The following is a 12,389-nucleotide window of genomic DNA, read 5'->3' as shown; positions in this document are numbered from 1 at the left end:
TCAGCAGTCCCTTGCTGCGACTCTAGTCAAAGGCGGGGCTAGAATGAGAGGGGGCGGTGTAATGAGCTCTGCTTATATCGGGATAGGCGTGCTCCAGACTGGGGAGGGCGGGAACTAGACAAACAACTGACATGATGCGCTGGGTGTGGCCAGGAGCCGCTGGGCGGTGTCAGTGTAGAACGGTGACAGACCAGAGGTGGCCGACAGTGGAGAGTGAGAAGACGACGGAGAACATGACAGAGACTAACGGGTGAGCAATGTCCGGCCTGTGTGCAGGTGACAGACCCCCGACTCCATACACCTAATACTATTACTATACTATCACCTTCCTCTATGGCCGGGCCTGACAGGTGATCTGTGTGTGACTGTGTGCTTTGTCTGCAGGTGACGTACATCGTCCTATTATCCTGGCCAGTGCAGCACCATGAGCGGCCAGAGGGTGGACTGCAAGGTGGTCATGCTGGGCAAGGAGTCTGTGGGCAAGACCAGCCTGGTGGAGAGATATGTCCATCACCGCTTCCTACAGGGGCCCTACCAGAATGTGAGTGATCAGCTCCTCTCCTCTCCCGTACATCATCCTCTTCTCCTGTCCTCTCCTATAGCCTCTTCTCCTCTCCTCACATCATTCTCTCCTGTCCTGTCCTACATCCTCTCCTCTCCTCACATCCTCTTCTCCTGTCCATCACCGCTTCCTACAGGGGCCCTACCAGAATGTGAGTGATCAGCTCCTCTCCTACCCCGTACATCATCCTCTTCTCCTGTCCTACAACCTCTTCTCCTCTCACATCCTTCTCTCCTGTCCTGTCCTACATCCTCTTCTCCTGTCCATCACCGCTTCCTACAGGGGCCCTACCAGAATGTGAGTGGTCAGCTCCTCTCCTCTCCCGTACATCATCCTCTTCTCCTCTCCTCTCCTAAAGACTCTTCTCCTGTCCTACAACCTCTTCTCTCCTCACATCCTTCTCTCCTGTCCTGTCCTACATCCTCTTCTCCTGTCCATCACCGCTTCCTACAGGGGCCCTACCAGAATGTGAGTGATCAGCTCCTCTCCTCTCCCGTACATCATCCTCTTCTCCTGTCCTCTCCTATAGCCTCTTCTCCTCTCCTCACATCATTCTCTCCTGTCCTGTCCTACATCCTCTCCTCTCCTCACATCCTCTTCTCCTGTCCATCACCGCTTCCTACAGGGGCCCTACCAGAATGTGAGTGATCAGCTCCTCTCCTACCCCGTACATCATCCTCTTCTCCTGTCCTACAACCTCTTCTCCTCTCACATCCTTCTCTCCTGTCCTGTCCTACATCCTCTTCTCCTGTCCATCACCGCTTCCTACAGGGGCCCTACCAGAATGTGAGTGGTCAGCTCCTCTCCTCTCCCGTACATCATCCTCTTCTCCTCTCCTCTCCTAAAGACTCTTCTCCTGTCCTACAACCTCTTCTCTCCTCACATCCTTCTCTCCTGTCCTGTCCTACATCCTCTTCTCCTGTCCATCACCGCTTCCTACAGGGGCCCTACCAGAATGTGAGTGATCAGCTCCTCTCCTCTCCCGTACATCATCCTCTTCTCCTGTCCTCTCCTATAGCCTCTTCTCCTCTCCTCACATCATTCTCTCCTGTCCTGTCCTACATCCTCTCCTCTCCTCACATCCTCTTCTCCTGTCCATCACCGCTTCCTACAGGGGCCCTACCAGAATGTGAGTGATCAGCTCCTCTCCTACCCCGTACATCATCCTCTTCTCCTGTCCTACAACCTCTTCTCCTCTCACATCCTTCTCTCCTGTCCTGTCCTACATCCTCTTCTCCTGTCCATCACCGCTTCCTACAGGGGCCCTACCAGAATGTGAGTGGTCAGCTCCTCTCCTCTCCCGTACATCATCCTCTTCTCCTGTCCTACAACCTCTTCTCCTCTCACATCCTTCTCTCCTGTCCTGTCCTACATCCTCTTCTCCTGTCCATCACCGCTTCCTACAGGGGCCCTACCAGAATGTGAGTGATCAGCTCCTCTCCTCTCCCGTACATCATCCTCTTCTCCTCTCCTCTCCTAAAGACTCTTCTCCTGTCCTACAACCTCTTCTCTCCTCACATCCTTCTCTCCTGTCCTGTCCTACATCCTCTTCTCCTGTCCATCACCGCTTCCTACAGGGGCCCTACCAGAATGTGAGTGATCAGCTCCTCTCCTCTCCCGTACATCATCCTCTTCTCCTCTCCTCTCCTAAAGACTCTTCTCCTGTCCTCTCCTAAAGCCTCTTCTCCTGTCCTACAGCCTCTTCTCTCCTCACATCCTTCTCTCCTGTCCTCTCCTACATCCTCTTCTCCTGTCCATCACCGCTTCCTACAGGGGCCCTACCAGAATGTGAGTGATCAGCTCCTCTCCTCTCCCGTACATCATCCTCCTCTCCTCTCCCGTACATCATCCTCTTCTCCTGTCCTACAACCTCTTCTCCTCTCCCGTACATCATCCTCTTCTCCTCTCCTCTCCCGTACATCATCCTCTTCTCCTCTCCTCTCCCGTACATCATCCTCTTCTCCTCTCCTACAGCCTCCTCTCCTCACATCCTTCTCTCCTGTCCGCTCCTACATCCTCTTCTCCTGTCCATCACCGCTTCCTACAGGGGCCCTACCAGAATGTGAGTGATCAGCTCCTCTCCTCTCCCGTACATCATCCTCCTCTCCTCTCCCGTACATCATCCTCTTCTCCTCTCCCGTACATCATCCTCTTCTCCTCTCCTCTCCCGTACATCATCCTCTTCTCCTCTCCTCTCCCGTACATCATCCTCTTCTCCTCTCCTACAGCCTCCTCTCCTCACATCCTTCTCTCCTGTCCGCTCCTACATCCTCTTCTCCTGTCCATCACCGCTTCCTACAGGGGCCCTACCAGAATGTGAGTGATCAGCTCCTCTCCTCTCCCGTACATCATCCTCCTCTCCTCTCCCGTACATCATCCTCTTCTCCTCTCCCGTACATCATCCTCTTCTCCTCTCCTACAACCTCTTCTCCTCTCCCGTACATCATCCTCTTCTCCTGTCCTACAACCTCTTCTCCTCTCACATCCTTCTCTCCTGTCCTGTCCTACATCCTCTTCTCCTGTCCTCTCCTACATCCACTTCTCCTCTCACATCCTCTTCTCCTGTCCTCTCCTACATCCTCTTCTCCTCTCCTCACATCCTTCTCTCCTGTCCTGTCCTACATCCTCTTCTCCTGTCCTCTCCTACAGCCTCTTCTCCTCTCACATCCTCTTCTCCTGTCCTCTCCTACAGCCTCTTCTCCTCTCACATCCTCTTCTCCTGTCCTCTCCTACATCCTCTTCTCCTCTCACATCCTCTTCTCCTGTCCTCTCCTACATCCTCTTCTCCTCTCCTACATCCTCTTCTCCTCTCCTCACATCCTTCTCTCCTGTCCTGTCCTACATCATCATCTTCTCCTGTCCTCTCCTACATCCTCTTCTCCTCTCCTACATCCTCTTCTCCTCTCCTCACATCCTTCTCTCCTGTCCTGTCCTACATCATCTTCTCCTGTCCTCTCCTACAGCCTCTTCTCCTCTCACATCCTCTTCTCCTGTCCTCTCCTACATCCTCTTCTCCTCTCACATCCTCTTCTCCTGTCCTCTCCTACATCCTCGTCTCCTCTCACATCCTCTTCTCCTGTCCTCTCCTACATCCTCTTCTCCTCTCCTACATCCTCTTCTCCTCTCCTCACATCCTTCTCTCCTGTCCTGTCCTACATCATCTTCTCCTGTCCTCTCCTACATCCTCTTCTCCTCTCCTACATCCTCTTCTCCTCTCCTCACATCCTTCTCTCCTGTCCTGTCCTACATCATCTTCTCCTGTCCTCTCCTACATCCTCTTCTCCTCTCACATCCTCTTCTCCTGTCCTCTCCTACATCCTCTTCTCCTCTCCTACATCCTCTTCTCCTCTCCTCACTTCCTTCTCTCCTGTCCTGTCCTACATCATCATCTTCTCCTGTCCTCTCCTACATCCTCTTCTCCTCTCACATCCTCTTCTCCTCTCCTACATCCTCTTCTCCTCTCCTCACATCCTTCTCTCCTGTCCTGTCCTACATCATCTTCTCCTGTCCTCTCCTACAGCCTCTTCTCCTCTCACATCCTCTTCTCCTCTCCTACATCCTCTTCTCCTCTCCTCACATCCTTCTCTCCTGTCCTGTCCTACATCCTCTTCTCCTGTCCTCTCCTACAGCCTCTTCTCCTCTCACATCCTCTTCTCCTGTCCTCTCCTACATCCTCTTCTCCTCTCCTACATCCTCTTCTCCTCTCCTCACATCCTTCTCTCCTGTCCTGTCCTACATCATCTTCTCCTGTCCTCTCCTACAGCCTCTTCTCCTCTCACATCCTCTTCTCCTGTCCTCTCCTACATCCTCTTCTCCTCTCACATCCTCTTCTCCTGTCCTCTCCTACATCCTCGTCTCCTCTCACATCCTCTTCTCCTGTCCTCTCCTACATCCTCTTCTCCTCTCCTACATCCTCTTCTCCTCTCCTCACATCCTTCTCTCCTGTCCTGTCCTACATCATCTTCTCCTGTCCTCTCCTACATCCTCTTCTCCTCTCCTACATCCTCTTCTCCTCTCCTCACATCCTTCTCTCCTGTCCTGTCCTACATCATCTTCTCCTGTCCTCTCCTACATCCTCTTCTCCTCTCACATCCTCTTCTCCTGTCCTCTCCTACATCCTCTTCTCCTCTCACATCCTCTTCTCCTGTCCTCTCCTACATCCTCTTCTCCTCTCCTACATCCTCTTCTCCTCTCCTCACATCCTTCTCTCCTGTCCTGTCCTACATCATCTTCTCCTGTCCTCTCCTACAGCCTCTTCTCCTCTCACATCCTCTTCTCCTGTCCTCTCCTACATCCTCTTCTCCTCTCCTTACGTCCTCCTCTCTCACATCCACCTCTAGATGAATGGAATAAAAATGTATCATCTAAACCAGCCAAATCCCCTTCTCCTAATTTGGAGTCCCCCTTTCACAAAGGGGCTCTGAGATTCTGGCCCCTCCATGTGAATGAGGAGATGTACATACTACACCAAAAAAGTGTAAAAAGTAAATAAAACCCAGACACAAGTTTTTCACAAGTCCTTTAAAAAACAAACAAAAAAAAAATTGTGTAGATCCATCAATAATCACGAATCCCACCGGCCCCGCCGACTTGAAAGAAGAAGACACAAAAAAAACGGTCGAAGGCGGTGGCAGACGTTGTGATTGATGATGGATCTATACTGGGGGACATTCGTTTTTTTTTTTTTTTAATTAAGAACTTGTGAAAAACTTGTGTTTGTATTTTTTATTATTTTTTGGTGAATAATTAGGACTATTCATTCACATGGGGGGGAAGAGGCTTTCTAGTGTGCATGAATCCCTACATTTTATCTGAAAACAAAGTCATGGCTGCTGTCGGGAACAAATCATTTGCTTATTACATAGCATTTTAAGCTTGGACTATTTTTGCTTTGTTTTAGACTATTGGTGCAGCCTTTGTTGCCAAATCTATGAATGTGGGAGGACGTAATGTGACACTTGGAATATGGGTACGTAGTAATGATGTTTATTACGTTTGGAACAATGTTACACTTTTACACAATTGGTTTAACCATAAGAATTTTATACTTCTCTCCCATGCAAGCTCCTTCCCCACTGGGCTGCCTATCCGGTCTGTCGGATAAGCAGCCAACTGTCAAATGAAGGCGCTCAAATGGCAGGCTGATAACACTGATGCTGATTGAGAGTCTAAAGCAGAGATATGCAATCAGTGGACCTCCAGCTGTTGCAAAACTACAAGTCCCATCATGCCTCTGCCTCTGGGTGTCATGCTTGTGGAAGTCAATTGCAGGTCAGAATGAGGTCAAACACACCTTTTAGGTTAACTGTAAACTGGGGCGGACTGACAACTCACGGGCCCCCCGGGCAATAGGAGATTTTGGGGCCCCCGGGCATTGGAGATCATGGGGCCCCCAGGCAATAGATTATGGGGCCACACAGTATACACACATAATATACACACAATATACACATACAGGGGCAGATCCACAAAGAAATTACGCCGGCGTATCTATTGATACGCCGGCGTAATTTCAAAATTCCCGCGTCGTATCTTTGTTTTGAATCCTCAAAACAAAATACGACGGCATCTCGGCTAGATCCGACAGGCGTACGTCTTCGTACGCCGTCGGATCTTAGATGCAATTTTTCGGCGGCCGCTAGGTGGCGTTTCCGTCGAAATCAGCGTCGAGTATGCAAATTAGCTATTTACGGCGATCCACGAACGTACGTCGGCCCGGCGCATTTTTTCCGTCGTTTGCGTTCGGCTTTTTCCGGCGTATAGTTAAAGCTGCTATTATGAGGCGTACTCAATGTTAACTATGGCCGGCGTTCCCGCATACAATTTTGATTTTTTTTACATCGTTCGCGAATAGGAATTTGCGTAGAATGACGTCACCGTCGTAAGCATTGGCTTGTTCCGGTTAAATTTCGAGCATGCGCACTGGGATACCCCCAGGGACGGCGCATACGCAGTTAAAAAAAACGTTGTTTACGTCGGGTCACGACGTATTAACATAAAACACGCCCCCATTACATCCATTTGAATTCCGGGCCCTTACGCCGCAAGAGATACATTACGGCACAAATTCGTTGAGGATTCAAACAAAACAAAAGTAAGTTACAGCGGCGTAGCGTATCTTAGATACGCTGCGCCCGGCGCAGATGTATGTGGATCTGCCCCACAGTATATACACACAGTATACACACATAGACAGTATACAGACACAATATACACATACAGTATACACACAATATACACATACAGTATATACACACACACACAGTATACATACACAGTATACACACACAGACACACAATATACACATACAGTACACATACATACAGAATACACACACACTGAAAAGGTACTGGAGAGGCGGGGCAACTATAATCTTGGGATTTTTTTAAAAACACAGATTTTTACATACTGTCCCTGGTTTTACTGAGGCTGGCAACCCTGATGGGGCCCCCTTAGTGGCATGGGGCCCTCGGGAAGTACCCGAGTGCCCAAATGGTCAGTCCGCCCCTGACTGTAAAGCATCTTAGAATGATATTATTTGCAAGGAAAATGCATATGAAACCAAGCTGCATTTGCCCATTGATCGAAGCCCTAAATATGTTAAAGCATTCCACCTGTATGGCACAATAAATGCTGCCAGGCTGTCTGCTCCCACACCTTTGTACCTATAGGTAAGGCTTTCCTATAGGTACTGTAAATATCTCCTAAACGTGCACGGTTTAGGAGATATTTACTGTATATGCCACCAATGATGTCATTGACACACGTGCTCTGAAGGAACGGCCACCCATGCCGATTCTTCAGAAAAAGGCAGCTTTTACTTCCTCTTTAATAAGCCGAGCCATAAGGCAGTAGTGATATACAGCTGACAGGTAACCAATAAAAATTTCTAAGGTCAGCCTGTGGTTCAGCTCTAAGATCTGCAGTTTAACTGATCATCCCCTGGGTTTTTGTTCTTGCTTCAGAAAATGCTATAGGAATGCTCTCTGTAGCACTACATAAACACATATAGCTAGATTCACGTACGGCGGCGCTTCTTTAGGTCAGCGTAGTGCATCCCCTTTGCACTATGCCGACGTAAGATAGTGAGGCAAGTACTGTATTCACAAAGCACTTGCCTCCTAAGTTACGTCGGCGTAGCGCAAATGGCCCGGCGTAACCCCGCCTAATTCAAAATAGGCAGGTAGGGGGCGTGTTGTATGGTAATGAATTCTTTAAGTCTTAACTAGGACCCAATGGCTATATAGCTAATTTCTATAAAAAATACCTGGATTTCTTGTCTCCTCTGTTTGTTAATTTAATGCCCTCGTGAAAGAAGGCTCCCCTGACTGCCATGTATTAACCCAAAACCAAACACTGATTCAACCCATTGGTCCAATCCTAGACCTATATCTCTTAAATATAGATGTCTTAATATCCACCAAGATCTTGGTGATCCGACTCAATACAGAGATTGGTCATTTGACTCATAAGGACTAAGTGGGATTCATAGCCACAAGACAAGCCAGTGAAAGTGTACATGAACCTACCTTATTGATCTATGCAGCCAAAGCCAGGCAACTTCAGTCTATGCTTCTCAAGCCTCGTACACACGTACGGGATTCCCGGCGGTAAAAAGTCTGCCGGGAATCCCAAGGGGAAGACCGAGAACCTGCTCGGTACGTTTTTTCCCCTACACACGAGAGGTTTTCCCGACAGGAAAAGCGCGATGGAGCTTTGGTCGGGAATCCCGAACGCGTGTATGCTCCATCGCAGTTTTTCACATAGGAAAACTGCCCGGAAAAAGACCGCCGGAAATCCCGGCGGGAAAAAAGAGAGCTGGTTCTCTTTTCTTTTTCCCGGCAGTTTTCCGGTTAGGAAAACTGCGATGGGGCATACACACGGCCGGTTTTCCCGGTCAAAAGCTCTCATGGCTCTTGGCAACGGGAAAACCGGTCACGTGTACGAGGCTTTACTTTGGATGTATGGGAGGCCCTGGACTCTGTGTCATGGCCATATCTGTTCTAATAGCTAGATTCATGATGGCGAGCGCATACTTGCGGCGGCGTAGCTTATGGCATTTAGGCTACGCCGCCGTAAGTTAGCGAGGCAAGTACATGATTCACAATGTTCTTGCCTGCTACGTTACGGCGGCGTAGCCTAAAGTGGGTGGGCGTAAGGGCGCCTAATTCAAAATAGGCTGAGGGGGCATGTTTTATGTTAATTAGGCTTGACCCGACGTGATTGACGTTTTTTTGGAACTGCGCCTACATTTCCCAGTGTGCATTGCGGCTAAGTCCGCCGCACAGGCCTATTGATTTGGACGTAAACAACGTAAATCCCTATTCACGGACGACTTAAAATTTTCGAATTTCGACGCGGGAACGGCGGTCATACTTAACATTACTATTCCATTTATTTGATGGAATAACTTTAGGCCGCTAATGCGTTACGTAAACGGCCGGGCGTACGTTCGTGAATAGGCGTATCTACTGATTTACATATTCTACAGCGACCGCAATGGAAGCGCCACCTAGCGGTCAGCCTAAAAATTATACTTTAGGATACGAGGGTGTAAGACACTTACGCCGCTCGTATCTGAGTCTAATTTAAGCGTATCTGGTTACCAGAATACGCTTAAATTAGCGCGGGCGCACATTCAGACTTAGGCTAGCGTATCTACTGATACACCAGCCTAAGTCTCTCTGAATCTGGCTATATGTCTTTTAGTAGAATGGGAGTTTGAGCTCAAATTCTGCAGATTGGTAGCAGCATTATACGTCTTTCCCTCTGCCTGTCTACGTTACTGTGGCTTTAAATCTTCTTCCTCTCTGATCCAAAGAGGAACAACACAGGATTGCCCTTTTGTATTTCCTCCTATTCACTCTTGCTATTGAGCTGCCAGCAATCCCAATATTTAGCAACCAATATAAAATCTTTTCTAAATCTCTACCCGCGTAACTACAATACCCAACCTGCTTGAATCTTCAGACAATGTTTGTACACTATCTTGAGTTTGCCAAAGTACATTAAAGCCTCGTACACACGATCCAATTGTTGGAAGGGGATTGTCTGTTGACAGACTGTTGTCCTAAAATCTGACCGTTAGTACGCTCCTTTTGACAATTGTCCAACTTTCTGGATGACATGCTAGTAAATTTTCGGCAGACAACAGTTGGTTGTCAGATTTTTTGATGGTCGGTACACAAGTCCGTCACACAAAAGTTTAATAGCTAGATTCAGATAGGTTTACGCCGGCGTATCAGTAGATACGCCGTCGTAACTCTGAATCTACGCCGTCGTAAATTTAAGCGTATTCTGGAAACCAGATACGCTTAAATTAGGCTAAGGCCCCATACACACGATAGAATCCATCCGCTGAAAAGTCCCAGCGAATGGGTTTCAGCGGATAGATCCTATGGTGTGTACACTCCAGCGGATCTGTTTCCGCGGATATTTCTCCCCTGGGATGGATTCCAGCAGATCGAATATTCGCTGACATGCTAAACAAATCTATCTGGTGGAATCCATCCCAACGGATGGATCCTCTCGTCTGTATAGACTCACCAGATCCATCCGTCCGAAGGGATCCCCCGCATGCGTCGTAATGATTCGACGCATGCGTGGAATTCCTTATATGACAGCGTCGCGCATGTCGCCGCGTCATAATCGCGGAGCGACACGTCATCGCCAGAGGATTTAGGCGCGGATTTCAATGCGATGGTGTGTACACTCCATCGCATGAGAAATCCGCTGAAATCCTCTGGAACGTATTCGCGGATAAATCCTCTCGTGTGTATGGGGCCTAAGATACGAGCGGCTTAAGTCTCCTACGCCGTCGTATCTTAGGGTGCATATTTACGCTGGCCGCTGGGTGGCGCTTCCGTTGAGTTCGGCGTAGAATATGCAAAACGCCGATTCAGAAACGTACGTGCGCCCGTCAAAAATTAGTTACGCCGTTTACGTTAGAGATACGCCGGCGTAAAGATAAAGCTGCTCCCTAGGTGGTGCAGCCCATGCGAGGTATGGACGTTGGAACAGGCCTATCTTTTTACGTCGTTTGCGTAAGTCGTACGCGAATCGGGCTGGTAATTTACGTTCACGTCGAAACGGCGTACTTTGGAGCAATGCACACTGGGATATGTCCACAGACGGCGCATGCGCTGTACGTTAAAAACGTCAATCACGCCGGGTCACCAGTCATTAACATAAAACACGCCCCCCTGTTCCACATTTGAATTAGGCGCGCTTACGCCGGCCCATTTACGATACGCCGCCATAACTTAGGAGGCAAGTGCTTTGTGAATACAGCACTTGCCTCTCTGACTTACGGCGGCGTAGTGTATATGCGATACGCTGCCTCAAAAGTAAGCCGCCCTACCTGAATCCAGCTATAAAAGTGCAAACACGCATGCTCAGAATCAATGCTCACAAAACACGAAATTAGCAGAAGGGGCCCAAAGGGCAGTGGTGCTCAAGAGCTGAAATTCCTCGTAGTACGTCACTACGTTTGTGTTTGTTGCATGAAAATTGTGTACCGTTAGTATGCAAGACATGATCCAGGCACACGTCTTTAAGACAAAAATCTGACGTTCGGTTAGCCAACAATTTAATTGTGTGTACAAGGCTTAAGAATTGGACTAGCAAGTAACTTTCAAACTTTTCTGGAGCTAAAAAAAACAGCTAAAGATTATTTAGCTCACAGTTGGCACAACTAATTAAATATCGCACCACTGAGATACCATTTTGGGTAGATCTAGAATCCTTGGAAATCGATTCCCTTAGACCCCATACACACTATTAGATTTTCTGCAGATTTTTGTCTTCAGATTTACCAAAACCATGTAGTGCGAGGGCCTGGCCTGGTTCCATACAACTTGAAACTCTGGTTTGACCTCATATTATATGGTTTTGGTGAATCTGAAGACAAAAATCTGCAGAAAATCTAATAGTGTGTATGGGGCCTTAGACTTAAACATTTCTTGTGGCTCCTACCACACACTAGTCCTAATTTATCAAACTCCATCACTGGCCATTCATTACAATTGTGGGATATCATATACAGTTGTGCTCATAAGTTTACATACCCTGGCAGAATTTATGATTTTTTGGCCATTTCTCAGACAATATGACTGATAACACAAAAACATTTCTTTCACTCATGGTTAGTGTTCGACTGAAGCCAATTATTATCAATCAACTGTGTTTACTCTTTTTAAATCATAATGACAACAGAAACTACCCAAATGACACTGATCAAAAGTTTACATACCCCCGTTCTTAATACTGGCCCAGATTCAAGAAGCACTTGCGCCCGCACAACCATAGTTGCGCGGCGCAAGTGCTTACTTGCTCCGGTGTAACGAGTGCTCCTGATTCAGGAACCTCGTTACACCGAATGCAGCCTAGGATGTGACAAACATAAGCCTCCTTATGCCTTCACATCCCAGGCTGCATTCTTGCGTTGGCCGCTAGGGGGCGCGGCCTTTGTGATCGGCGTGTAGTATGCAAATTGCATACTACCACCGATTCACAAAAGTTGCGCGGGCCCTGCGTACGCAAGGTACGGAGTTTCCGTACGGCGCCTTTAGCATAAGGTTGCTCCTGCTAATAGCAGGCGCAGCCAATGCTAAAGTATAGCTGCGCCTCCCGCTCGCGACGTTCAAATTTCACGTCGTTTACGTAAGTGAACCGTGAATGGCGCTGGACGCCATTCACGTTCACTTACAAGCAAATGACGTCCTTGCGACGTCATTTGCCGCAATGCACGTCGGGAAAGTTTCCAGACGGAGCATGCGCTGTTCGCTCGGTGCGGGAGCGCGCCTAATTTAAATGATTCCCGCCCCC

General features: G+C 48.5%; 1 protein-coding gene across 2 annotated transcripts in view; it reads left to right on the top strand.

Moving 5' to 3' along the window:
- The first annotated feature begins 136 nt into the window (after positions 1-136).
- RAB24 (RAB24, member RAS oncogene family) overlaps positions 137-12,389 on the top strand; it is a 43,916-nt gene continuing 31,663 nt past the window's right edge. The window contains exons 1-3 of one of the 2 annotated variants that reach the window (XM_040344421.1): positions 137-250; positions 385-541; positions 5,463-5,531. In XM_040344421.1, the coding sequence (XP_040200355.1) occupies positions 425-541; positions 5,463-5,531 (186 nt within the window). In that variant the 5' untranslated portion in view covers positions 137-250; positions 385-424. Of the gene's footprint in view, positions 277-384; positions 542-5,462; positions 5,532-12,389 lie in introns of both variants that reach the window. The other variant, XM_040344422.1, reaches the window with a different exon arrangement.

This window comes from Rana temporaria, chromosome 3 (genome assembly GCF_905171775.1).
Source record: "Rana temporaria chromosome 3, aRanTem1.1, whole genome shotgun sequence".
NCBI lineage: Eukaryota > Metazoa > Chordata > Amphibia > Anura > Ranidae > Rana > Rana temporaria.
The sequence above is the reverse complement of the archived record's forward strand: the minus strand, read 5'-3'. Positions and strand labels throughout refer to the sequence as shown.